The sequence below is a fragment of the Labrus mixtus genome, chromosome 21 (assembly GCF_963584025.1).
Source record: "Labrus mixtus chromosome 21, fLabMix1.1, whole genome shotgun sequence".
NCBI classification, from domain to species: Eukaryota; Metazoa; Chordata; class Actinopteri; order Labriformes; family Labridae; genus Labrus; species Labrus mixtus.
In genome coordinates, this window is record NC_083632.1 from 22,768,334 (window position 1) to 22,796,092 (window position 27,759).

At 41.5% G+C, this 27,759-nt stretch overlaps 4 protein-coding genes across 7 annotated transcripts; 2 read left to right on the forward strand and 2 right to left on the reverse strand.

Annotated features, from left to right (window-relative positions):
• Positions 1 to 563: 563 nt before the first annotated feature.
• Positions 564 to 12,525, forward strand: LOC132955322 (circularly permutated Ras protein 1-like). 3 transcript variants are annotated; one of them, XM_061028124.1, is made up of 21 exons: positions 564 to 810; positions 1,086 to 1,179; positions 1,884 to 2,141; positions 4,652 to 4,885; positions 5,000 to 5,140; positions 5,254 to 5,334; positions 5,441 to 5,514; positions 5,703 to 5,888; positions 6,005 to 6,046; positions 6,976 to 7,065; positions 7,651 to 7,802; positions 7,910 to 7,991; positions 8,495 to 8,625; positions 8,862 to 8,946; positions 9,463 to 9,569; positions 9,696 to 9,808; positions 10,999 to 11,110; positions 11,623 to 11,763; positions 11,990 to 12,083; positions 12,174 to 12,200; positions 12,296 to 12,525. In XM_061028124.1, the coding sequence occupies exons 2-21, from the start codon at positions 1,101 to 1,103 to the stop codon at positions 12,383 to 12,385; spliced, it is 2,319 nt and encodes a 772-aa protein (XP_060884107.1). In that variant the 5' UTR covers positions 564 to 810; positions 1,086 to 1,100; the 3' UTR covers positions 12,386 to 12,525. The 3 variants fall into 3 exon arrangements, with proteins under 3 accessions (XP_060884107.1, XP_060884106.1, XP_060884108.1); XM_061028123.1 differs by having other exon boundaries at positions 564 to 806; XM_061028125.1 differs by lacking the exon at positions 6,005 to 6,046 and having other exon boundaries at positions 564 to 806.
• Positions 12,526 to 12,631: 106 nt separating this feature from the next.
• On the reverse strand, positions 12,632 to 14,360 carry gjz1 (gap junction protein zeta 1). The gene has a single exon (XM_061028126.1). The coding sequence runs from the start codon at positions 13,536 to 13,538 to the stop codon at positions 12,828 to 12,830; it is 711 nt and encodes a 236-aa protein (XP_060884109.1). The 5' UTR covers positions 13,539 to 14,360; the 3' UTR covers positions 12,632 to 12,827.
• Positions 14,361 to 15,857: 1,497 nt separating this feature from the next.
• znf668 (zinc finger protein 668) lies at positions 15,858 to 19,015 on the reverse strand. The gene is made up of 2 exons (XM_061028561.1): positions 18,917 to 19,015; positions 15,858 to 18,351 (listed from the first exon to the last, which is right to left on the reverse strand). Exon 2 carries the CDS (start codon positions 18,328 to 18,330, stop codon positions 16,333 to 16,335), a length of 1,998 nt encoding a protein of 665 aa, XP_060884544.1. The 5' UTR covers positions 18,331 to 18,351; positions 18,917 to 19,015; the 3' UTR covers positions 15,858 to 16,332.
• Positions 19,016 to 19,454: 439 nt separating this feature from the next.
• znf646 (zinc finger protein 646) lies at positions 19,455 to 27,356 on the forward strand. 2 transcript variants are annotated; one of them, XR_009665943.1, is made up of 5 exons: positions 19,455 to 19,613; positions 20,224 to 23,039; positions 23,224 to 24,303; positions 24,462 to 24,563; positions 25,195 to 25,327. XR_009665943.1 is itself a non-coding variant. In XM_061028556.1 (4 exons), exons 2-4 carry the CDS (start codon positions 20,428 to 20,430, stop codon positions 26,087 to 26,089), a joined length of 4,587 nt encoding a protein of 1,528 aa, XP_060884539.1. In that variant the 5' UTR covers positions 19,456 to 19,613; positions 20,224 to 20,427; the 3' UTR covers positions 26,090 to 27,356. The 2 variants fall into 2 exon arrangements, 1 of the variants encoding a protein (XP_060884539.1); XM_061028556.1 differs by lacking the exon at positions 24,462 to 24,563 and having other exon boundaries at positions 19,456 to 19,613; positions 25,195 to 27,356.
• The last annotated feature ends 403 nt before the right edge of the window (positions 27,357 to 27,759 follow it).

A 27,759-nucleotide genomic window follows, 5' to 3' on the forward strand; every position in this document is an offset into this window, starting at 1 on the left:
ACATTTAAGAAGTGCTAGCATTGCACGATGTTAGCTTATTTTAAAACAAACAACAACAAAGAACAAAGAAGAGATTAAAAGCAAAAATGTATAAGTATGAATATGTGCCATAACTTTCAAACATATCTCTATTATAATACAAGTCATTTATTAATGTAATTAAAAGTTAAAGCAAGCTGCTTATGTAAATACATAAGTATGACACAAACATACAGAAAACAGAAAAATACTTAAAACAACCAGTTGTTAAAACACAAAGTCCTGTTTGGCTTAGGTAGGACTTTTATGCTCTGTTTTTATTTCTGAGTCAAAATAAATAACGTGTATTTGTCTTCATTATAACAATGGTCTTAAGAAGTTTTACAACTTTTTCCCCTTTTTGAACACATACAGTATATAAATAGGAACATAAAAGTATTATAAAATAAAACTGATTCACAAGTGTAATCTGTGTACAGGAAATCATTTTTACATGAATGTCAGTTAATCAGTTTGTCTTTTACTTTGAAAGGTTATTATTATCAATATGAGTCATATTGACCTTCAACATTATATGGCTCTGTTTCTCAATCTCAACTCATTTTATTTACATTCATGAAATGTTTAACTAGAGTTAGGAAATACGTGTTAAATCAGTGACCACCCTCACAGCTTCACTGTATGGTAGTGAAACTGTTGAGGACAGAAACCTGTTAGACGAGATGTCTGAGAGAGAACTAGTGAATGACAAGACGTCACACGGGAGCTGAAACATTCCTTTGGTTGTGGTTGTACTGTAGGGTCAGCACTGAAAACCTTCTGCATGAGTAAGTACGTCTCTGATGTGAATATTGTGTAAAGATGTATTTTTTATTAATGCTACACAATTGATTAATGTAGGCAGCGTTGTCTGAACTAAGTGTGAATGCTTCTTAAAGGTGTGTCAACATGTTAGAAACTGAATGCCATAACGACTGTAATTGCTTGATAAGGCTGGATTGTTTTATTGTTCTTTATTATGTTTTAAATGACTTTGTCTCGGCGTCTTTCACATAGTATTTGTTGTCACGTGAAAACATAATGAATAAATGTCCTTTTCCTCGCAGACAGGTGGAGTTATAATGGAATTTGCTTGTGGGTTTGTTTACGTGCCGCCATCAGTGACTCAGAAGAACGACAAGCGAGTCATAAAACGCTCAGGTTGGGATTTCTTTCAAACTATCGTAAACACTGATTGAAATTTTAAACATTGTTTTTTTTTTTAAGTGTCACATTTCTGGGTCCACTTTGCTGTTTAGTTGTAGTTTTTTTCCATTCCATAGATAGCCAGTTATTTTTTAATGTAGCTTCATTTAAAAAAACAAAAGATTTTAGAGTCAGTTTATTCCTTGTTGAGTCGGGTGCAGGTCTAAAAGCATTCTGGGAAATACAGGATGTCATTAATTGAAGTATTCATTGTACAAAAGACTAAAGAAGTCATACACAAACACACAGACCACTACGGCATGTAACATACTAAATCACACAAAAACTGTTTTGACAAAGTCACTCTTGATGTGAAATGATACTGCATGTGTGTTTTTCTTTAAAACAGAGGATTTGAGTTGAGTGGTAAGTTAAGTACCATTATTTGTTATGTAATCAGTGACACACACAACCTCTCCTGTCTGTCTCAGAGCAGATATTTTTCACACGTACTTTGCTTTGCTCGGTAAAAGCCATCTGCATCCTGAGTCACATTTTCTTCACAGCACAAAGGTCGACTCTGCACCAGTTGTTTTGTGTTCGCTCACAGTTGCAAGATAATGTTCTCAGTTTAACAGCGACTGTATATAAGGGGGGGTTAGGGTAGTGTGGTATATGTGGTGATGTGGTATATGTTGTTTTTTATGTTTTTTATTTAGCTCTTCTTCCTCCTGTTAACCGGACCCGTCCTCGCACTCCTCCACCTCCTCCTCCAACAAGCTCTCCTGAAGCCAGATCACCCAAAGCACCCATATCTCCCCCCAAGTTTATCAAACAGTTGGAAAAAAACAAAGAAGTGAAGCAGGTTGTGAAGCACGCTCCCTTCTATGAAAATGCAGCATTTCACAACAAAACAGAGGCAGCTACTTCGATCAGTGTGACTCCTCAGCACACACCGAAACCTCCTCGAAGAACAGGTACTGTGGGTGTAGCTTTAGATCTAAATTAATGAATTCATCTTTCAGCTCAGTCACATCCAGCAAAGGATACCAAATGCACACAAAGTCATCTACTTGTCTTTCCCTTATTGATGTACTACATTTAAAAACATGTGTTCATCTTCTTAAAGGTGCACTGTGTAGATTTGGTAGTGACATTTGAAAGTTGGAGAAGTGAAACATTTCTATGCTATTTTCTGAACTAAATAACAAACTTTATTCAAAGGAAATAATGGGTTCCTGGACACTGTTTGGAGCTAAAAACCGACCAGGAGAGTTACGGTTTCACTGTTGCAGGCCCCTCACCATAAATCCTCATGTAGCATTTTATCTTCAAACTGTTTTCCTGGGACAAAATGTTCCTCTGAGGACAGTTTGTGTTTAGAGTTATGAACATATACCACAGAATCTGTACACTTCTCCAACTTTCACATTTCTCTTCCAAAACTCCATAGTGCAGATTTAAAGAAACTGTTTTCCAAAAGAAAGTAGACACATCACTATCACACCTTTATCAGCTTGTGAGACGTACTTTTCTGATCCTATGGGTATTTACAGTATATATGGAATACTCTTTGACTTTATAACAGCCAAAAGAGCATTTGTGAGGTCAGAATATTGGTACCAACGAGCAGAAGTACAAATACTTCGTTACCTTACTTAGGTAGAAATTTTGGGTATCTATACTTTACTGGAGTAATTATTTTTCAGCCGACTTTTTACTTCTACTCCTTACATTTTCACGCAGTTATCTGTACTTTCTACTCCTCACATTTTAAAAATAGCCTTGTTACTCCTATTTCATTTCGGCTTGTTTTCATTCCGGCTTGTCATCGTTCAAAAAAAAAAAAAAAACCTATCCAGATAAATCACGCCATCCGGATAGAGTGAATTTGATTGTGGTTGGATGAGAAGTATAAACATATACCATTCCAACACCCTATTGGTTTGTACGTGATCCATCTCACCTGCACATGACACAAATCACGTCACACTCCAGCAAGGAAACAGCAGACGTATGTAGCCTAGTACGAAGATGTCCGTGGCAGAGACAACCATACAAGGGTAATTGTTACTAAGCCTGCCCTGGGGTACACCAATTTTCTTGTCCAGTTTTGTTATCTTACATCTGTTGCCCTCACAGATTCCTGCAGCTAAGCTTGGATGTACATTTACATTCCAATAAAGGCTTTTGATAACATGCCTCTGAAGACTTTTTGCACCATTACAATACTTATAGGCAACTAGTCATCATATCCTCCGCTCCATGAAACACATGTTAATGCTCAGCAGTACACATATATGGTTCTTTAATGTATTTGCATTCTACTAAAATGTGTTCATTTTCAATGGGCATAAATGCGGCTGAAACAGGTGCATCCCAAATGTTTCAACATTAACATTTTAATATAACATTATAGTCATTATGGCCTTTAGAAAAATGTTTTTTTGGGGAGGGGTAGTGCACTATAGGCCCCTGTGGCGCGGCCTAAGCTTTTGTCCTTAATGGCATTTTTTCCCCCCTTACATTACTTTTACTTTTATACTTGAAGTAGTTTTGAAACCAGTACTTTTACACTTTTACTTCAGTAAAAAGCTTGAGTTGATACAGAAGTCTTTTTAAACCCTAGTATCTATACTTCTACCTGAGTAATGAATGTCAATACTTTTCACACCTCTGCCAACAAGTGCTCTGATTCCTACCAAACGTGTTTGTTTTGCTCGTAGTCCGTCTCCCTGCAGGTTTAGTAAGTTCCTCCACACCAATCCCCCCTAACCACATCTTTAATGTCCTCACCTCGAGCAAACGGGCAAAGTCATGCTGCATCATCAGAAGGCCCGACCAAAAGTGTTGGCACAAAACTAAACTTGTTCAAAAGTCTTAAAAACCTCTTGTGCCTTTCTGAATGGCTACACATCAGAGATAATAATAATCACAATAGTAATAATCTTTTTCCAAACTTGGATGCAGTTGGTCCAAACATGCAAGAATATTTTAGAAGAATATTTTTAAATAAGGGAATATTTTCCCTTATTTGTTTTGCTTATAAAGCATGAGTCTCAAAATCCTGTTGTTATATTGCTTTTCAGTAGATAGCTGGTCCATGAAAAAAAAATCAGGTGGATAAGTGTCTCCAAAACTTCACATCATTTTCTCATTATGAACTTACCAGTGCTGTCTTTTTCCAATTTGATATCCCTAAGATAACACAAGGTCAGGTATCTCTATGGCATTAAAACCATTGTGATGTGATAGCTGAATGATTGCAAAAAAAGGAAGGGAATTAATATTTGTTTATTTCACATAATTACACTTTAAAGAATCAGCACTGACACAGATCCAATATGAAGCCTTAAGTCTGATTTACATATTGTGTTTTCTTGCCTTGTTGTCCACTTTTTATTGATCTGCAGCTGCTTAAATTACAGTTCCTATTATTAATGTGATTTATTCCTTTAACAATGTGCTGCTTTCTGTTTTTACCCAGCTCTTATCCCCCCTCACATGCGGCCTCCACCAAACAGCGAGCCTTCTCCTGACAGCCAGCCGCTCCCTGCATCCAACACCAACAGTCAGGTGTTTACCTATGACCTACCTGAAGATGAACCAGATCTAAATGCACAACCCTGGGACCCAAACTACTCGTACACCACACCAGAAGGCACAGGGCTCCCAGTAAAGCCGCCAATGGAAAACAGCAGCATTTTGCCGCAGACGTCAGGTAAAAAAAAAAAACTGCTTGTTACTGTTTTTCCTGAATTTGATGCAACTTTGTGCAACAAAAATGAATAGCAACAGATTATTCCAATTTATTTTGTTCTACTTTAAATCTCAGCCCCGCCTCTCCCTCCACGACCTTCATTCATGAAGTCAATGCCCGAGTACTTAGCGATCTTACCTTCGAAGAGCTCATCTTCTTCATCCTCATCATCACAAAGATCACCCTCAGACCAGCCATGTGCACCATCAATTACAAGTAAAAACAAATTGTCACAGTCTCTGTTGTGCTGCCAAAACATTAAAAAAAAAAAACCTCAAATTCCACATAAAGACATATATTTTTTAACGCTCTTGTTGTCTCCCATCCAGGATCAGCAGATAAGGGTCACCTGCCAGGGAATCCTAATGTTCTCCTCGTCAGTTTAGGAAAATTACTCTCAGAGGGACGGGGTGTGTACATTTTTTATCGTCACTGTTAAACCTTCATGATTAGCCGGTTTAGTTTTATTACCACTCTGATGGCCTCGTTATGATGTCCATGTTTGAATATTTCCAGTGCAGGCCATACAGGGAGAGCCCCCCTCCTGCTCTCAGTGTGGCTCCGTGCTCGATTGCTGCTACGACAATGTGGTAATTACGTGCCTTTTTTTTCTTTGACCTTCATTCCTCGATCCATGAGCAGTAACATGTCTAATTGATTTCAACTGTGAATAATAACCCTAAATAATCCTTTTAGTTACGCCTGTGAAATACAGAGACTTAATGATCATGACGTGATAAAACGATGATTTGTAAGTGTGTCTAATTGTGAACTACAGGTGAGTTCATGTTACTTCTGTGAGCCCAGTGACTTGACCAGCGCTCCCAGTGAACCACAGAGTCCACTGACTGGTTCCCAGGATGGCCTCTTTGTGCTCAACCCTGATGTAAAGTCGCTGTGCGCTGAGGATGCTCTGCTGCTCTTCTGCATTGATATCTCAGGCTCTATGAGCATTACCTCACAGGTAAAAGAAACTTCATCACCCACAATGCAATGTTAACTCTTTGTGTATGTGTGACAGCCAGCATTCAAAGAACATAAGCTGTAGTGTTGAAAAGGATTCATCTGTGTCGTTCAAAGGTGTTAGAGGGAGAGCAATTTGTCCACAGATCCCGACTTCATGTAAGTTTTGTTTTTTTATTATTGTCAAGTGTCTTTTTGTGACTCTGAGAATTATCTCTGTGTATGCTTTAAATAGACATGGTCAAGTTTTCTTTCCAAAAAACTGTTAACATAAGTTTACTTACAATCTATATTGACACATTCTACATAAACAAAATCGTAAAATCCAGGTCTGGATTTCAGTATGAGACGTGTTCTGGTTTCTGTCTGTAGTATGTTTGTGGGCTCAGTAATATTAACCAATCACGTATCAGCAGGCTGTGGTGTATGCAGGTAAAACAGTCCATATTGACAGTAAGAACAGGCGAAACACAATCCTGCAGTAATGACATCCCAGGTTCATCGGTAATCTGACAACAACAATTTATTTCTATAAATAGAAATCTGCATTCAAGTGCAGCTAGCAAAACCTTCTCGAGCAAACATTTTAATTGGAGATACATATTTTACAAATCTGTGTAATGTCGGCAAATTTAAGACCAGTTAGTTGCTATTTCTTTTTCTGTAAGTAAGCCTCTGTGTAGCTTACTATTTACAGTTAAACAGATGAACTGTCACTCTTCTGTGGGATGTATTATATATAAAACTTACAGGGCTTACTTTGCAGACATATCTGGAGGATTTTAGAAAAAAGTCCCACAACACAAGAAGTCACACTCATTAATGGTCAACCAGTCGAATGTGTACAATCATACAGATATCTTATCGACTCTAAACTTAACTTTGAATTGAATTGTGAAGCTGTGTGTAAAAAGGGGGCACCAGCGTTTATCCTGTCTGAGGAAATTGGCCCGTTTTCACATTGACAAAACCATGATGACTTTTTTTACCGTGCTGTTGTCGAGTCGATTCTATCTTTTTCTGTTGTGTCATGGTTTGGATGTTATCAATATTCAGCTGGAAGAAGTAAACCTTTGTATCTGAACCAGGTTGTTCAGGAAGCTGTGCTGCAGTCTGTTCAAAGACTGAGTGAACAACAACCTGAGTTACGAGTGGGACTCATCACCTTCAATTATCGGGTACAGACAGAATTCTATTTTCTTTTGTTTTACATTTTGTTGAAGTTGTCAATTTCTGCCTTTTAGTTTGATGTCTAACTGATGTTTCATATTTGTATTTGTCTCGTATAAGACCATAGGAGGACTTTCAGTTGTTCAAAATTCAGCAGCTAGAGTCCTGACATGTACAAGACAGTTTGAACATATCACTCCAGTCCTCAAAACTCTCCATTGGCTCTCCGTACAATACAGAATCACTTTTAAAAACCTAGTTCACAAAGCACTCCATGGTTCAGCTCCTGAGTACATTTCTATCCTGCTCACAGACTACAACCCGCCCCGGCCCCTCAGGACAGCAGGTGGAGGTCTTTTAGCTGTAGTCAGTAGAGGGGGCCTTTAGTTACTGTGCTCCCTGTATGTATATGTGATCTCTTGTGTGGTTATTGATGATAGCTTTGTGGAGTGTATGATGTTGTTGATTTGATTTCTGCATCTTATTCATGACTGTGAAAACTATTTGTAATTGTTGCTTTTTAGGAATGCAAGTTGAGTTTACAAGTTGTCGATGCTTCTTTTCTTGATTCCCTCTGGTTCTCTGTTCCCAAGGTGACACTGCATGGACATGAAAACTTCCCCTCACATTTCCTGAGCGGTGCTGAGTTGGCAGACAGTGACTATCTGAAAGAGGCTGCAGCCAGTTTTCCCATCCCTCCTCCCCTCTCGCAGACCAAGGACTGCTTACAGAGACAAGTCCAGGGGTAAGAGAAACTGGTGTAAAAAATACAAAAAAAAAACTCTGGTCTTACATAACGGTAATGTCATGCTCACAAAAACAGATGTGTTATTTTTTTTTCTTTTGTTGTAGATTATCTGAAAGTGGGACCACAGCTCTTGGTCCAGCTGCTCTCCTGGCGATTGCGATGGCCTCCAGACAGCCCGGGTCTAAGGTGGGTTTGGTTTTAATCATGGACAGGTTACATGTGACCTACAAAGATCGTTCCTGAGAACTGCATAGTTACACTGTTCAATCTCAAGCACAAATCAGTTCTAATTGTTGTTCTGACAGGCACTCAGAACAAATAATAATGATTGCAAATGAACCAGAAATTCTGCACAGTCCTGGTTTATCACTTTATCTCAATATGAAGTTTCATTTATTGACCTTCATCAGCATTTCTGGCTCCTTCTCAGTTAACAAAGTTGCATAAACTTTCCCTCATTCATCAGGCCTGCATTCATTACCTTTCATTCCAGCACAGGCTGAAATCAATGTTTGGATTTTTTAAGCCAAAAATGCTCTTTGAACTCACTGAGTTTTGTTGGCAAGGTTTATACAATTTGCAATAAATGATTATGGTGTGTTGTAAAAGCAATCATGTGTAAATGTTTTCATATTGTGTTTGTCTTAAAACAATGCAATCCTGATGTGCTATCCCTGCTGATCTTGAAGGTGATTATCTGTACAGATGGGAAGGCCAACACTGATTTGGGGGATCTCGAGGTAGAGGATAACGACGCTCACACCCTCCTCTCGTCCACCATCTTCTACCAGGAGCTGGGCGAATACGCTGCCAATCAGGGGTTTGTGGACATCTGCTCTTCAGTTTCAAGAATGGAAGAAGCATTACCATGAATACATAAGGCTGACCAGGCAGTTGACGATACATTGACATGATTGAAATGCTGTTGCACCACCACCAACAGAAATAGACCTGAGGCTGGGAATAGTGTTAATATGTATAAGGTGTCAGAAAAGAGTGAGGGGTCTGTTGTGTTTGCTTTTGCTGCAATTCACTGAACTGTCCTTCTGTCATCAGTGTGACAGTGTCTGTGCTGTCCATAGAGGGGACGGACTGCAGGCTGGATGAGCTGGGACAACTCGCTGATCGCACAGGAGGGACGGTAAGAGACGATACCGAAATGTTCTTGAGTAGGCCGTGTGAATGTAAAAGGTTAAAAATCGCTCATTCATGAGAAAGTGTGTTTTGTTTACAATGTTATGTCATTCATAACGCCCAGTGGGAGGGGCTTCTTGCTTTAAAAGATGGCTGCTTTCAGGCTGTCTAGTCCTGGTTACAGAGGAGGTAACGTGTTGGAGACTCTCTTTTTGTTTGCTCGCTTATGTGGAAATTTGTTTTTGGAAGACTTTTGTTTTGTAAATAGTTTAAATACAATTTTTCGTGTTTTGGCATTTTTTTTGTAAATGTCTGTCACTGCACCTTGGGAGGCCGGCTAAAATAAAACACATTAATTGCAGTCTTCGACTACGCCTGTGTTTTTAAGATTTTTGGAGGACCCCGTCACAGTTCTGCAAAGCTTCAATGCATTTTTTTTTTAATTTTGCAAATCAAGGGACTTTTTCTTTATAACAAACTAATCAGATCTTGTTGTCTTGTTCTGTGTCTCATTGTCTCATAGGTGGTGGTAGCAAGTCCAAACAGGTTGCATTCAGAGTTTGAACATATAATCAACAGCAGGACCATTGCTACACATTGCACTGTCACTTTACTGCTGCCTCAGTCGCTGTAAGATCTGCACTGTACAAACCTGAGATACTAACATTAAGGCATTTTTATAGCACAATAACATTCCTTTTGTTCAGTAAATAATAAAACCCACAAGCTTTTTGACTGTTGTTTTCTTCTCACCAGGTGTGTCAGAGGAGAGAGGGAGTCCGGGCACAAAGGGACCAGAGAGGTGGGGAACGTAGCCCCACACACAGAGATCACCTTCCAGTTTGGAGCCAATGAATCAGACGCAGACGGTGAGAGGAAAATGTCATTCTACCACCTGGATTGAAGAAAAAATGCAAAAAAATGCAAAAAAAACCCCAGGGCTGAAGCTGTATGGGCGCAAATGGAAGTCCATTTTTTGTCATTGTTTCATTACTTAAAAATGTCCATCTGGGGGTACATGTGAATCCATTTGTCTGACAAAACTGCTGCAGGAACTGTCAAGGCACACAAAGAAAAACAACTTATCAGTTTGAAATAACTTTAATTATTAAAACTCCTGAGAGGGACTTTCATATTGCGCCAATTTCTGTGTCCCCTTGAGGACAAAGAAGTACATCCTATTTGCTGATCGTGTCCTTTAAATGGGTAAATAATGCTTTCATCCATAACTCAAAATAACTATATACACATTTGTGATCATGTCTTTGATGGTTTGCTTTTGTAGGTATGTAAGAGGCTTCAGTATTAATTACAGACTGTTTCATATTCAGTAAAAAAAAACACTGCACAGGAGCTTTAAATGAAGACCAGGTTCACGTTTTAGCTGCTCTACCTGCTCAGCATCAGGGATGGAAATGTCGGTCTGTTCAGCTGTCAGACAAATATTTGGTGGAAACTCCCCAACAACATTTGCTTTACCTCTCTGGTTACACTTTTATAACTTTGGTAATCCCCTCCTTTTGGTCATTTTAATTTGTCAAATACCAAACGGCTTGAAAAACTATTTCCCATTAGTTCTCAGCAACTGGACAGTTTGTGTTACTTTCTAATTTGAAAAATCGAGCATTAAAACACCCTACAGTCAGATGATAAATCATGGTTCATATTTCCTGCTAAACCTCATCATTGTTAGCAATATAAGCATGATCATCTTAGCGTTGACCTTTGTGCACCACTGTGCCTCTGTGCAGCTCTGCAGAGCTGATAGCATGGCTGTCAGATATAGTTCAGCAAATACAGAAGTAGTTCAGCTCTTCTATAGGGCATCTTGACTTCATGGTCACATATGAGTTCTGCAGCAGTTAAACCTAATCTGGGATAACTTTGAGTGTATTTGGAGGTGATGGCATCAGAATAGTTAAATGTGTTTTTTTTATGGGCCAATTTGAGAACCAAGACCTAATATTTGATAAATCTATACTTCTAAATCTATCAAACCAAGCCATGGCATCATATTTTAGGTGAAAAAGCAACATGTTCTCTCTGTCCTGTGTTTCAGCTCCAGCCTCTGGTAGCCGTGTGTCTATCCAACTGCATGTCAGGTACAGGCAGGGGAACGGGCAGAGGATGCTCAGAGTGATCACATCAGACCGAGTAGTCACTGACGACAGGTGAAAATGCACTTCTAAGAATCTTTCTCTCACTTTTGTGTTTGTAACTGACTCACACACACACTCTCCACTGTTACTGTGCAAAGATTTATTTGCATACTGTGTGGCCTCGCTGGAAGCTGAAACAAGTCATTATCTTGTGACATCTTAAATCAACGAGGCGTTCTCGTCCTGAGGACAACAATTGATTGGATGTGTTATTTTATACCAATCTCAGTGAACCTTTAGGCAAACGCATTTTCAAAAATCCAAGGAAACTGGCTGTTGCTGAGATACCGAACCATGCAGAAAATGATTGCACCACCAAAAAAAAAAAAAACATCTCTCATAACATTTAGTCACAGGGAAAATGAACCTTTTGGCTCGGCGCTTAAAGCTTCATGTACCAAATGAAGGTCGAGCAATTCATAGTCTGAGCGTCCTACAAAGAGGCCAATAATAGAGCACGATAAAAAAGGCTGTAAGCTGCTGAAGCACTCTCTCAAGTTAAAGTGTAAAAACCTCCTCTCCAGCTCGGCGGCCCTCTCCTCTCTTTCTCTGGCCATCATTCAGCTCAACTCGTCGCAGGCCAGCGCGTCTCTGGCCCTCAGAGGACGCTTCCTGGATGCCCTGAAGGAAGGCGAGCCACAGAGGAAGCTGATTGAAAGAGCGATGTGAGTTACAGGTGGAGGCGGGGGGGGTTGGGGGGGGTTCTGACTGACGTTAGTGTGTGGGCAACACAGAGAAAAAGAGCCACTTAATGCTGACAAACAGATTTAATGAGGGCTGATTCTGCATACATTAGACACCATGTTTATTACTCAGATTCAATTTGATATCAAACATTTTTTTCTGAATGAATGTTTTTAATTGATTTGATGATGATGTCTCTTTTTCCAGAGAGCATAATCACAGTGCAGAGGACAAACAGACGTACCAAGAATGGGTTAAAACGATGGAGCCAATATACAACAACATACACAACTTCACCAGGGTGAGATAACACACTAGTTTGATCACATTTACTGCTTCAAATTATGAAAGAGTCCCAACACTTAACATTTCATAATTCTTTTCTTTGTAGAGAAAATCTGTGATTTCAGACTCACAGGTAATTCCTCTTGTCTTGTCTTAAATACAGAAATATTTTGTGTGTATTTTATTGCTGAAACTCTTATACATCTTCCTTTGCTTCCCGTCTTTCAGTCCCTAACAGATGCTGGTGCAGCGCTGTTCTATACCATGAAGCACTGCAACAGGAAGTCCATCTCTCTGAAGAACAAACAGAAACTCTAGCTCGTTGAAAGCAGCTCAACGATACGCTGTTTGACTTTGATTATCTGGCTGAAAAACATACCCTTCAAATGTTCCACAATGTGAATAATATAAACAGAAAACATTGCCATATGTTAAATAAAGATCTGTGTGAAGCTGGATTCCTGTCTGCGTTAAACTGCTGAGGCTTTGAACAATGTACATGGGTGTGTTTGACAGAGTTTGTGTTTTTGCATCGACAAAAACACCAGAGAAAAAAAAACCTGAGTGAGAAAAACACTGTGTGTCAGTAAGAACGCTTCTAACGACATACTTCGGCTCAACATAGCACATAAACCACACAAAGATATAAACTACACATTTCTAACATGCAGTATGCACTCCAACAATACAACCAAAAAACAGTCAAATGATTTATAAACTGAATTAAAATACTGTAAAGGAAAAGACTGAGTATAAATATTTAAAAGTTGCAGAGGTAATGAGCAATGGAGTACATGCAGAATAAGACTGAAACAACAATAATCATGCCAGAGATGGAGGCCAAAGCATAAATAGACATGCGTTTCTCTGGTGCAGCCCTCACAACACACACAAGTTCAGCTGGGCAGATGTCTGTGGAGCAGATAAATTTATCATCACTGAGAGCTGGAAGGTTCCAGGAGAGCAGTATGTACACAAACCAGGTTTCAATCAAGATCCGCAGGACGATGCTGAACAGGTAGAAGCCCACTGAGCCTCTGTCTCTGTGGAGGTCCAGCACCGTCTTGCCCTTTGGGTCTGTGGACACACCCGGAGCCGCCGCCTCCTTCCCCTGAACCTCCATCTCCACCTCTGCCTTCACCTTCCCTTTCAGGGCCATGGAGCGCAGGTGTGAGGTGAACAGCTCCATGAGCAGCACAGAGATGATGACCAGCACGTAGATGAAGTTCCAGGCCACCAACATGGGTTTGTTAAAGCGTCTGTTAAAGCAGGCTCGGGTGCAGATGTTGTTGCTGCTGTTGTCGTTGCAGGAGAAGTCGGCGTCCACTTTGGTGAAAGGAAGCTCGGCCAGGAAGAGGATCACCAGGCGGATGCACAAGAAGCCGAACCACAGCGAGCGGCACTTGTAGGTGGTGGTGGCATCCACGGCCGTGCGCAGGATGGGGATCAGGCCCGTTACTAACGCAGCCATCTTCACTCCAGGATTTTAGTCGTGAATCTTAATCGTGGAGAACTTGTAAAAAAGTGAACAAAGCACACGTTTTATTAACTACTCATCCATTTACTTCAAATTGTTATTTAAGAGCACAGATCAAAGTTGTTTCCTTTTTTTCTACTCAAAGAAATACTGTTGAATAATGTCAACTCAACTATTCTTTTTACTGGACCAGAGTCAAACACAAACAAATATGATGAACACTAACAATAGGCTGTTTAAAATTGCGATTACTTACTCTTAACATTTCCACAACTATCTTTAGACAAGGAAACAAATTATGTATTCTATTAGTTTGAGATTACAGAAAAAACACACTCTGATTATGTGATAGTTGTCCAATACGTCTGTGAAACATTGTGAATATTGTCTCTAAGAATAATAAACTCAGGAATACCCCATCAGCCTGGTTATTTAATTTGATAACATTAGCTTTTGATTGATTGATTGAAATGTTTGAACGTTGAGTTCTTGATGTCAAAATGATCTTCTGACAATCATATATTCATCCAACTCTTACCTAACCTCTCTAACATTATGAGTATGAATATGAACCTGTAGTTTTGTTAAGATTAAACAAAATACCAAGGGTCCTTGACTTGGTGAGTTGCTTTTATGAATATTATGGAACAGTTTAACATTTTATCCTCCTACAAGTTTGGGTCCTGCAGTTTAGTTTAAACTTAACAAGGACATTAACCCAGAGGCATCTGGAAACATATAGCCTACATGTTCCATATTAATATGTGATGTACTCGCTTTTAGGAAACTAATCTTTAGCAGTGGATCTGAATTTGTGGTGATATAAATATTCTTAGCTGAAGGATCAGTTGTCAAAGGCAGCTCCACTTAGTTGAAGTCTACTAAAACCACAAAAAGAAATTGCTGCGTTACCATAATAGTCTTACATTTCAATGTGACTTAATCAAAACGTATAACCAATTACATGTATTACAGGTACAAAATACTTTACTTTGAGTACTCTGACATTATTTTACTATAAACTGGATTTTATTGCTGGCTGAGGCGGAGTTCATTTTAAACTGTTTTGTATAAGACTGCAGGGTAAGGCAGTTCTGTTTATACAGATATTCATGGTGTTCTATAGAGAAACATTAGAAAACATGCAATAAAATGTGAACAGGTACAAAATCAATTAAGATAGAATCAAATTAAATGGTATGAAATAACATCCAGCAGTTACACTGCAGTTTACAGTCGAAAATTATTAGTTACAATACAAAGTGAAAGTCAAATACAGAATGATTCAGACAGTTTTTCTTAATCTTAGATTTGTGTTAAATTTATGATAAGAAAGCAGGGTTTGTGTGTTTGCAGCATAGAAGCTAAAAACAGGTTCAACCTGTTCAGTTCAGTGCCTCGGGTCGACCGACTGAAACTTGAAGAGTACCTGCTCATTCTTTTCTCCTTTAAGTTAACTTATTAGTTTATAAAAAACTGTCAACAGTGAGATATGCTTTCCAAATAAGCGACTATTGATACCTCAACAATACTTTTTGTACAAACCAATTTCAAAAATACAAATTGAATTTATTACAACAGTACAATTAAAAAAATAGGGTTGAAATAAGAAATGTAAGTGAACGACAAATGACAATTTTTATTTTTTTACTTTTTTGCTGAATAACTGTCAATTGACAAATAATCATCCAATCATTCACTCCTTTGAATGTGTTTATAGTTTTGGTAGTCCAGCACAACTAAAAATCATTTGAAATCCTCAGAACTGTCAGACAGGAGAAATAAAAGAGAGGATGCTAAACACTGTATTGTAATTAGACTCAAACGTACACCACTGTGAATGTGTACAACAAAAATGTTGTGATCCCTAAAGGATGCAGTCTGCAACATAAACCAGTTATTGATTTGAGGGAAGCATGAACACTATTAGAAGTATTCACAAATGTCACATCAGACACACACAGCTGTTTGTCAATGAAGTGGTTCATAATGCAGCTAAAGATTAAGGTGAGGTGAAGCAGATCAGAGAAACTCACCTTTCAGAGCTGCAGCTGACTGAATGATGTCGCTCTCACTTTGCATTCAGCCTTTTAACGGTGACAGAAATGTCATCAAAATGTGTGTAACTGTTTCCCACCTCAGGATGTGCTGACGAAAGCTCACTTAATTCTACCTTATCAGCACTTTGCTGCTCGCTGATTAAGTTTGTTTTTAACATTTGTAAACTGACTGACTGATAAAACACAAAACGAGTAAGATGATTTTATACAAGACACATTTTTTATCTTACATCATTTCCTCAGATTAGATATCTTAGAATGGAACAGACTTTTATTCAACTCTTTTTTTTAGATCATTATAAGTTGATATTTAAGACACAGTCAAACAGATACAAATGGTTTTGTAAGTTCAAGGAATGCTGATTTAAGACGAGCTGTAAATAAAAAAACATATTTAAAATATATGTTTACCTGAAATCACAACATTAAAAGTGAGATGTTCAAGTTGTCAGAATAAATGTTTGCAAAACCATTTTATGAAGAGATTACAAAACATGTGACCATTTCATCGTAGGATACTTATAGCATACATACAGTATTTTAAAACATGATCAATATGTAACTCACTTAAAATATCAGGACAAAACAGTGACCAGGCGCTGACAGTTTACATGAAGGAGACGTCATTCTGCTTCAAATTTAACACCCCTGACAAATCAGACCCCGTCATCTTAAAAGATTTGAGATGATGTGAGCAATTCAAACTCTGCAGAAGTAAACGTCTTAACTTAAAGACCCTCCTCTTTGACTAAATACTCCGGCAGAGTGTGAAAAGCTGTTACAGGAACGGTCACTGGGACGGTCAGGGAGATGGTGCTGGACTCCACGGTGGAGGGGGGGATCTCACCGGGGGATGGAGGAGAGGGGAGAGGGTCAGTGTGGATAATGTTCATGTCTGTGAGTTGTGTGGATGCAGCATCTGCGTGAGTCCGTAAGTGCTTGCGGAGGTAGGCGGCGAACAGAAAGGCCTTGCCGCAGTGGGGACAGCTGTGGGGTTTGCTGGCCGAGTGGATCTTCTGGTGTTTCCGCAGCCCCGACTTGTTGAGGAAGCCTTTGCTGCAGTCGCTGCAGATGTGAGGCCTCGGCTTGGGATGCTGCTTCTCGTGCTCGTGCAGGTCTGCCAACTGTGCGAACTCCGCCCGGCACGTCTCGCAGACGTGAGAGCTCATCGGAACAACTTTGGTAAGAGTGGAAGGGGCGGAGTCAACGGAGTGAAGATTTTCATGAGCCTGAACTTCATCCCAGCTTCCAAACGTGGCATCACAGTGAGTGCAGGAGAACTGAGGCAGAGTTGTGTGGGCAGTGAAGCCTGGAGCAGGTTCTGTCTCTGGTTGTTGTTGTTGTTGTTGTTGTTGTTGCTGCTGCTGCTGCTCAGTCTGCTCGGCGAGGTGAGTCCTCTCGTGTTTACGCAGGCTGGAGGAAACCACAAACGACTTCAGACACTCCTCACATTTAAACGGCCTCTCTCCGGAGTGCACGCGGCGGTGTTTGTTCAGGCTGGACCGCTCGGCGAATGACTTATCGCACTCGGTGCACGAGAAGGGCCTCAGACCCGTGTGGACGAGCATGTGGCGCCGCAGATCCCACGACGCCACGAAGGCCTTGTCGCAACTCTGGCACTTGTACGGCCGCTCGCCGGAGTGAACACGCTCGTGCACGGCCAGGTCGGCCGGCTGCCTGAACCTCTTGGAGCACTTGTCGCAGGGGTAGGGCTTGAAACCCTGGTGGGCTCGTTGGTGGCGGCGGAAGCTGGACGGGTCCGAGAACATCTTCCCACACTGCGGGCAGAGGAACGGCTTCTCCCCCGAGTGGGTGCGCAGGTGAGACTGGTAGGAGGACAGCTGGGTGAAGCCTTTGCCGCACTGCTCGCACTGGTAGGGTTTGTTCTGGGAGTGAATGCGTTGGTGGCAGGCCAGAGACGAGGAGCGTGAGAAGGCTTTGCCACAGTCGGAGCACAGGTAGGGTTTCTCTCCGGTGTGGGAGCGCTCGTGGTTTTTTAAATCCTTCAGCTCCGTGTACGTTTTCCCACATTTGTCGCAGGCGTACGGCCGATGCCCCTGGTGGTTTCTTCTGTGTTTCCGGAACACGGAGGGATCGGCGAAGCTCTTACCGCACTCGGCGCAGAAGTATGGCTTTTCCCCCGTGTGCGAGCGCATGTGCACCTTCAGTTTGGACAGGGTGGGGTAGCTCTTTGAGCACTGCCGGCACGAGTAAGGACGCTCGCCGCTGTGCTGCGTCATGTGGATCCTCAGGCATATCGCCTGCATGAAGGCCTTCCCGCACTCGGTGCACACGAAGGGTTTCTCCCCCGTGTGCGAGCGGCTGTGGTTGCGTAGCTCTGTGGGCGTCTTGTAAGCCTTGTGACAGTCGGGACACTGGAAAGGACGCTGCACTGAGTGAGTCCGCTCGTGCTTCGAGAGCTGAGCCTTGCTGGAGAATGTTTTGGCACACTGAGAACATGAGTGCTGCTGCTGCTGCTGCTGCTGCTGCTGATGTTCCTTTGTGTGTACTGAGAGCTTGTGGCTCCGCAGAGCTGACAGACTCCTGAAAGCCTCTGCACACTCGCAGCATTTGAAGGAAGGCTTGGCTTTTGGAGGCCTGCCTCTGCCACGCTTTTTTGCAGGCTGAGCTCTCATAAGCTCTTCCTCTTGTCGGCTCTCTTCATCCTGATCAGTAGGGGTGTACTGCTCTGTAAGAGGTGGGCTGCCAGCCTGAGGAGAGGCCATGTTTTTGTTTTGTTTTTATCTGTAAAGACATAAAGAAAAAATGTAAAGAAACAGTTCATATGCATCATGAGGTGATGAGGCTGTTAAGTTGTTTCAAAGACATCAGACTAAAGTCATGTGACAGAGAAGCTTTGAGGAGCAAGTTTGCCAATGACTGTGGATGATGACGTTCCAGAGTATCTGTGTAATAATTACAGAAATATGTGGGTGTGCATTAAATCACAAAATGGCTGGCATTAGGACCTCTGGGACAATAAGCTAGCCGCTTTTATGACAGAGGAAGTTGGCGATGCAAAGACAGAGATCACTGTGTACAAATGACTGGCATGTGCAAGAGTCTACCAGATGACTAAAAATCACTTGTCAGTGTGATGGTGTTAACAAGTCGAAAGGACTTGCACGTTAGCCTTTTCGTTAGCTTTCTTGCTAAACATTTTACCAACTCAAAATGGCTGGCTTTAGGACCGGCTGCTCCTCGACAGTGTCATCATCATCATCAAGAGGGTTGTTAAGCGTGATGGACTGAAGCTTACATCAGCGGTGTTATCGTCTGGGGTGTTATGAAAAGGAGACTTTCTTACCTGAGTCCGGACATCAAAACATCTGCGAGTAATGTCAGTAAATAATGTCTTGATGATACACGGCTGCTCTTTACTGAGCACACGGAGGTTGATGTTGGTTGGTTGATGTTGGTTGGCTGCAGGATGGGGGACGGCTCTAGGACCATGATGACGACAGTTCACGGAAAGACAAGTGTGCAACATTTTAACTTTAACAGCGTTTCTGGTGAAAAATGTCAGGAAAACACACACATTGTTTTTTAGAAAGCCCCTTGGAAATATGATAGTTATCATGAGGTTAACAGGCTATCTTTGCATAACAGTAAAGTTTGCTTAGATAATTTGTAGCTGTGCTAGCTTTCTTAGCTCGTCTATATTCCAAAGCGGATACTTTGCTTTAGTTACGTGTTAAAACATTATATATACAAGAACGTACAAGTGAACAGTAAACTTTTTAAGTTTAAAGTTGCTTAGTGGCACCTTTAACACTTAATGGCTCCAGCTTGTACGTTTTAGCACACCTAGCTAGTTACTTTTTTAGGGGGGAAGTATTTCTCTGCTGCACATTTCCTGTTTCCTAGCAACAAGAGCAATGTGGAAACGGGGATGGAAGAAAAAAAGACAATTGGAAAGGGGGTTGCCCTTTTCTTAAAATTAACGTTTTTAAATTGATGAATAGAAACATATCCTCGGGAGTCTTGCATTGTATCGGTTCTGCTACAGGTATTTAATCTGACGCGTTTATTGACGTTTTACTTTCGCATTTTAAAAAGACTTCATGGCGTTTTGGTGCAATGTTTGTTTAGCTAGCCATCCTCATGCTAGCTGATGTCGCGCTAACACCAGCTAGTTGAATTGTCCGTTGTATTAATATAACTTTAATTATAAATGTGTTTACCTTTATAATACAATATAATAAGTACGCGAGGTTTCATATTGTTTCTGTCTATAATGCCGTAGAACATTGACATTTTCAAAGGCAATAAGACTGGAGAGAGGCGTTAGTCCGGTTTATTGACATAGCTAGTCCAGTTAGCATGCTAGTGCAGAGATGTAGCAAAAGAAGCCACGCTGGGCGTCTCTTCTAACCAGCTGTTGTTTAATGACACAATTAAACGTATAAGATTTGTCTGATTTTTTTCTGAAGATTAACTGATTTAAATGATAATTACCATTGTGCCATAGAACTGATATGGATGTGTGCAGCGAAGTACATTGTAGGTTATCTTAAGTTAACTATATTATATACGTAACTTTATACGTAAAACAAATACTGTGAACTAGTTATTGTTTTCACCACCCCTCTAACTATCTCTATTTCTCTCTTTAACAGCTCATTCAAACTCAGATCATTCTTTCCAAAATTTGTGGAGCCTATTCACCACATCCCCTCCCGTTATTACCATCCTGGACGCTCTTTGGATCTTATTGTAAAGAACTATTTTCTTTTTATATGGGCTACAAAGTCATCTAATGCATTTCCCTTCTGCACATTCATACATACTGTTTCTGGTGCACTTAAGTCAATTATCTTGTAATGGCACTGCAAGACCCTGGCAGGACAACAGGATTTCCTTGCAAACAATGCGGCCTGATATTTCCCAACATGCCCAGTCTGCAGGAGCACGTAATTGTTCACCTTCAACAAGAGGAAGATCGCAGGTTTAAATGTGATGAATGTGGACGCGGTTATAGGCATGCTGGTAGCCTAGCTAACCACAAAAAGACTCATGAAGTAGGCTCTTTTCAGTGTGACATATGTGGTAAAGAAAATTCTAATGCTTTGGCCCTGAAGAGTCATCTCCGGATTCACAATTCACAGAAAAAATACTCTTGTGATGAATGTGGGAAAGCTTTTCGCCTGGCAACCCAGCTGGCTACACATGAAAGAGTTCATCTTGCCAGGCGAGTAAAGGAGCAGTCCTATAGGAAGGTAGACACAGAATATCTCTCAGATGAAACTGAAAACGATCAACCACAAGCCCCAACTGAGTATTCCAACAGTGTGGAGGATTCTGCAGAGATCAGCCCAGTTGAGGAAAAGACTGAGGTTGTTTATCATCTACAGTCCGAGACCTCAGATGATTCAGCAAATCGACCTTTTAGATGTGATTTATGCGACAAATCATACCTACACCACCGAAGCCTGACCAATCATAAAAAGACTCACCAAGTGGGAATGTTTGAGTGCACAGTGTGTTTCAAACTGTTTAATAACATGGCTGCACTTTACAGCCACCAGAGAACTCACAAGTCCAGAAGTGGGTCAGACCCAGGTTCAGTGGGTGGGTCATACACAGGCACGCCACTGAACCAGTTTTCACCTCAGAGCCAAGATGCTCCTGTTAATTTTTGTCATCTGTGTCAGGTTCTTTTCCCAAATGATGAGGAGTTCCAGGAACACATACAAATGCATAACTCCTCATCTTTGACATCTGGGCCTCAGGATACCTTATCAGAGAACCACAATATGTCATATGAAAACAGTATTGCTTCACCTGAGTCAAGTTTTTATGCATCTCCTTTAAACAATGTTCCTTCAGTATCATCTTTAGATAATCCCGGAGGCTTTGATCAGCCACAGGAGCATGTTACAAGAAACGGTTATCTGTACCCGGACTGCTCCAAAAATCAGATGCTATCTTCCAGTTGCACTCAGGGAGAAAATATCATTGTAGACCCAAGCATTCTCAACCCTGCCCTGACACACGCACACATCACAGACGATGCAACTGAAATAGAAGAGACTTCAACTGTAGATTCTGATGAGCGTCCCTTCAAGTGTCAAGTCTGCTGTAAAAGCTACCGCCACTCTGGGAGCCTCATCAACCACAAAAGGTCCCATCAGGTCGGGATTTACCAGTGTTCTATCTGCAGGAAGAGTTATCCCCACCTTGCTGCCCTCAAAAGTCACCTCCGCGTCCATAAAGCTCAGTCGTCATCTTTTAGCCTCCTCACTGAGGAAGACTGGCTCTCTTCAGAGCCTCTGACTCTGGACAACCAACAGAGCTGCTTGTCCTCTCAAGAGGAGGGGGAGGAGGGCACTCACCATGCACTTGGTATGGATCAGGAGAACGGAGCAGACCACAGCAATGGAGCTTTATACCATGAGCAGTTTAATCAGGAGTTTTCCCAGGATATGACAGTGCATCTACCTCACGATGAACACCTGATGCAGCGGCACATGTGTGCAGACTGTGGTGAGACATTTTCAGATATTGCAGGAATTAAGTCTCACAGTTGCCCTTTGCTACTGCAGCAGCAGCATGAAGCTACTAGCAGCGACTATGACAGCAGTATACATTTTCAGGAAAGTAATGGTCACTGTGCAGGTGGGAATCCAGTTAGTAATGTAGAGTACCATGGTCTGAAAGTTAGCCATGACCAAAGTTATTTTGAACAGGATTTCCATGAAAATTTGAACAGCGGTCAGCTGAATGGTGGTGGGGAAGGTGAAGATGCTGACGAGGAGGAGGAGGATGATGATGATGGGGATCTGTATCAATGTTCCATATGTGGAAATAGCTACACCAGCATGAGGGCTCTCAGAAGCCATCTGCGAGGTCACACACAGTCTCATGGTACTCCTGCAAGCTCAGGGCCCTCATCCATGTCCTCCCATGAAGAAATTAAAGATGAAGAGCCTGGAGAGATGATGATTTGTAGCACATGTGGAGAAAGTTTTGCCAACAGACAAGACTTAATAACTCATCAGCTTCTACACAACAAGGACCAGGTGGCTAATGTTGATAATTTGCAGATGAACAACAGTGATGTGTCTGCAGGCAAGGAGGAAGCACAAAGTATCATTTGTGGCAGCTGTGGGATTTTCTGCACCAGCTACCATCATCTTGACAACCATGGCTGCACAGCTGAGGGGACAGATGAGTTGACACACTGTAAAGAGGAAATGAAAGTTAACAGTGTTGCCCGAAACGAAGACACCACTCCTCTAAAAGAAACTATAGATGCTAAACGTCGTCAGTACAAGTGTGATCAGTGTGGGCGGTCATACAGACATGCCGGCTCCCTTCTTAACCACAAAAAGTCCCACAAAACAGGTGTGTTCAGATGCCTCGTCTGCCAGAAACGCTTCTACAACCTGCTGGCCCTAAAGAACCACCAGAGGTCACACTTTGATATTAAAAGGTTAGTTCAACCAAGATGCTATCAACCTGGTCAAATTAAAAAAAATGTTACTCATGTTGCAAATCATAATTACTGTAAAGTGTCTTTTGTTGTTTATGTTATTTTGGCTCCATTCCCAGCCTCATCTGTTCCCAGAACTTATCTGTTCACAGAACTAACAATATGCTTTGTCTCTTTCCCCCAGGCACACTTGCCACGAGTGTGGGAAAGCCTTCAAAATTCAGAAGCAGCTATTGAATCACCTGAGGAGGCACAAAGAGAACCAGGCCAAAATCCAGGAACTCAACAACCAGATCCAGACCCTCATGCAGATGAATGGGACAAAATCCGACGGAGGAATGCAGTCTTTAACTTCAAATGCAAGTCAGGCCTTTAGCTCAACTCGACGCTGCAGGCAACCACGCGAGGCAAAGGTTGGACAGACAAAGTGTGAGACTTCAGTCAAATCAGAGGACACAGGTGACGGACGGCCCTTCGCCTGTGACCAGTGCGGGCGTACTTATCGCCATGCTGGAAGTCTGGTCAACCATAGAAACTCCCATAAAACAGGTGAATATTACTGCTCTGTTTGTAACAACACTTACTCCAACCAGCTGGCAATGAAGAACCACTTGCGCACCCACTTTGCATTCAAAAGGCACTCTTGCCAAAACTGTGGAAAAGGTTTCAGAGGAAAGAAGCAGCTATTAGCCCATGTTTGTGCAGACCATCGAAAAGACGGGACAGCAGGCAGGAGGAGTCTAAAATCCAGAGCGTTTAAGTGTAAGGAATGTAAGCAGGCCTTCTTTTCTGTGGAGCAGCTGACAGAACACACCTGTGATGAAGCTTCAGGCAGCGCTGATACACAAACAAACAGGTCCTCGATCAAAGAGGAGCGGCCTTTTACATGCAACATATGTAATCGCAGCTACCGCCACGCGGGCTCACTCCTGAACCACAAAAACACCCACAAGACGGGACACTTCAGCTGCACCTTCTGCTCTAAACCCTTCACCAACCCCATGGCTCTACGGAATCACACACGCATCCACACGCAGAAGAAAAAGTACGTGTGTCTCACGTGCGGAAAGGCCTTCCGCCTTGCCAGTATTCTGCACAACCACCAGAGGGTCCACAACCGAGCGACTAGTCACTTCAGCTGCCCCGCGTGTGGAAAGAGCTTTCAGGGCGGATCCGGTCTGAAGAGGCACCGCTGCCGCCGAGGTCAAGAGAACTCAGTGAGAGCTGTAATCCAGCAGGCAGAGAGAGGAGACAAGTGCTTCATGTGAGTATAGTTCATGTTGTAAACTGTGTTGCTAACGGTGTGTTCAGACCAGAGGCAAAGCAAAATCTACTCACAGCTGTGAGAAAATCAAATGCTGTTTTAAGTATACAACAACCCCTAACCTAACTCAACGAATGCTTTGTCAACTCTGTCTACAGGAAAACAAGCAAACCACTTGAGAGTTGCTTGCTTTTTGATCAGGGTTAGGTCAACCATTTCTGATGAAATCTGAGGGCCTCAGAAAAACTCCACACTCACAGGTTTTCACAACACAGAGTCATCCTACTTCTCACAGTATTTGTGACGTTTGTTAATTTGCTTGATTGGTGTCGGGGCGTTGTGATTTAGCATCTTTTCATTGCCTTTGTATGTAATCCAGGGGGCACAGTATTTGCTCTAATCAGCCTGAACACACCTTTTTTGTCTATTAATCATAAGGGTAATTTTTATATATATATATTTGTATTTAAAAAAAAGCCAGGCTTGTTGTAAATGATAAATTAGCTCACTGAAAGTATATCTGTATTTGTTCATAATCTTTATTTGTTGGTATGTCGGCAGAAGAAATGTAAAAGAGTTAGTTTTTCCCACCAGAGAGGAGTGAAAAAAAATTAAATTATTGTGTAACTGTAAATATCCCACTTAGAACATGTATTGAGACTAACTAGTTTAAATGTTCCTTATGAAAAAGGATTTTTAGTTTATATTTTAAAGAAATAGCAGTCCGTTTTATTTGCCTTTTCAAAGTTTATTTAGCTTTTTATTTTGACAGAATTGTAGAGTTATTAAATCGGTCATTTGCAGATTGATACGTTTCACTGTTTAGTAACATGATTTGTGTCGCAGTATAATGTTTGATTTTTTTAAATTATGAACATATCCCTTCTGCAGGTGTGACCTGTGTGGGCGCTCCTATCGCCACGCTGGATCCCTCCTCAACCATAAAAAGACTCACTCGGAAAACCTCCACCACTGCACCCTGTGTCTCCAGACGTTTCCTGATCCTCTGACTCTACAGATCCACTCCCAGATGAGGCGTCACTGCTGCCCTGAGTGCGGCAAGACCTTCTGTCTGGTGTCACACCTGCAGAGCCATATGGACGTTCACTCAAAGGAACAGTCTTTAGTCTGCAGCCTCTGCCAGCAGACGTTTCCTGACACAGCCAGCTACCAGCAGCACCAGGAACTGCACCACGGGGCTGATGACACCTATGAACATGGCGTGGGTGAACCTGTAGATAACAACATCCTCTGGGACTCAGGAATAAGTCAGACCATGGGGATTGACGGGATGCACAAGCAGGTTCCACCACCTTTGTCTCATATCCCAGAAAGCATCACAAATTCACAGATGAGTAACGACCCTGCCGGCACAGAAGACAAGAGCCACGTTTGCGAGCACTGCGGCCGCACATACCGCCACGCCGGCTCCCTCCTCAACCACAAGAACAGCCACAAGACCGGCTCCTTCTCCTGCTCCGTGTGTCAGAAGGAGTTCACCAACCTGATGGCTCTGAAGAACCACCGGCGCATTCACACAGAGCCAAAGCGCTACCAGTGTCTGGAGTGCGGGAAGGCGTTCCGCGTGTCCACTCAGCTCATTTGTCACCGACGGATTCACACCAAAGAGAAGCCCTTTGCCTGCCTGCTGTGTGACAAGAGCTTTTCTAGCAAATCCAACCTGCGCCACCATCAGAAGTTGCACCAGAACGCCCAGAACTATGACAACTCTTTTGGCATGGATGCTAACTCCTTTATGGACTTGGACATAGGGTCTTTCCTCTGAAGAAAACTCCTGACTGTTAAAGAAAAGAGGCCTTGTGATCCTCTTTGTTTTATCTCTTCATTATCCCTCTTATCAAGAATTGTAAAACTTTTATTTTTCAGAAAGTGTTCCTTGGTCCTGACAAAATCTTCTTTGAAGACTTTTTCTTTCATGGAAAGAGTCTTACCTCCTCAGTCTTACCTCCTCAACAGTCGGTGTCATTGCTGAAAGTCTCCAGAGTGTTTTATCAGTCAGGCCTGAATGTTTTCACCGAATACACACGATCCTAGAAAAGACAATGTTCGATGGTCTACTCTCTCCTCAATGACAAACCAACCAAAGTGAACAGAGAATTGCAGCCCAGGTTCATGTAAAAACAAGAAGTGATTTTTGTAAGACAGTACTGTTCCTATGTTGATCCCTCCTCTCTTACTGTGTATAACTGTATTCAGTGCCTCTGTAGGTTCCTTAGGAAACAACATGTTCAAACGATATTTATCTCTGCATCCTTTTTGTTAGCCTTGCCGTCAGTTGCGGAGGACTGCTCACTTTCCTTTGGGGTCAAATAGGGCAGGCCTGTTATTCTAAGTCGAATACCTCTGGGGTTTGTCTAAAGGTCAGGAGTGAAGAAGTGTTAGAAATCATATATCAAGTAAATAGTCAAACTGCTAATAATATTCATGTTGAGTGACATCGTATGCTAAAAATGGATGTATTTATTAATTTATTACCGTTATTTTCTGTGTATATTTTATTAGAAAATAACTTTATATGAATGTTGTACAAACTGTCTTCTAAAAATCATGTAGCCTTTAAGAAGCTTCATCGTCGATTTGTATCTTCTTCTCAGTTAAATCAGGCGGGAGAGAACGAGGCCTGTGTTGTTTGCAGCGCTCAGGGTAAAACCTTCAAAAGGAACCAACCTGATGTGAGGAACTTTGTAGATAATCAGTTACTGAACTAAGCATAGCATTTATATTTCACCCGTGCCATTTATACACTGGTCTTCACTCCATGTTACAGTTACAGCTCCATGTGCAGTGCATGCTGTTGGATCTTTGAGAAGCAGAATCAGTTATGTTTTAAGTGCCAGTGCCTCAAATATGAATCAACTGTAGCAGTTTAATGTCAACAAACCTCCTCTTACTGTTCTAGTGTTGAACAGTAACACACGTTAATATTGTGTGGGTACATTATGAGAGTCTTTAAATGCATCTACTGATGAGTGTACCTTCTCCACCACACACTATCAAAATGTTTTAAATTTGTCATTAACAAAAGCATTGCAGCAGAGAGATGAACATGGTTCCTTTTTTTGCCTCCATTAGTTTTCTTCCATCACAAATTCTTGATCTTAAATCAAATACATGACCTTCATATCAACCGTAATGTAGACAAGTTCAAGATTAACTACCAACATTTGCAAGAAGGAACCAGTTTCATCTCGTTCGACTTCATGAACCCTTTTTATTTCCTGTTCAAAAAATGTGCAATGATTGATTTTACAGGGTTATGTTTATTTTGCCAAGTTGTCTAGCGTGCCTGTTTTTTTTCCCTTGATGGTGTTTTTATTTTTGACAAATCAGAAATCTAGCAAAGCGAACACATAGCCTTTTGTTTTAGTACAACAATGGAACCTTCCACTTTGGTTATGCCTTACACATTTAGAACTCTTCTTTGTCTGGTTACTG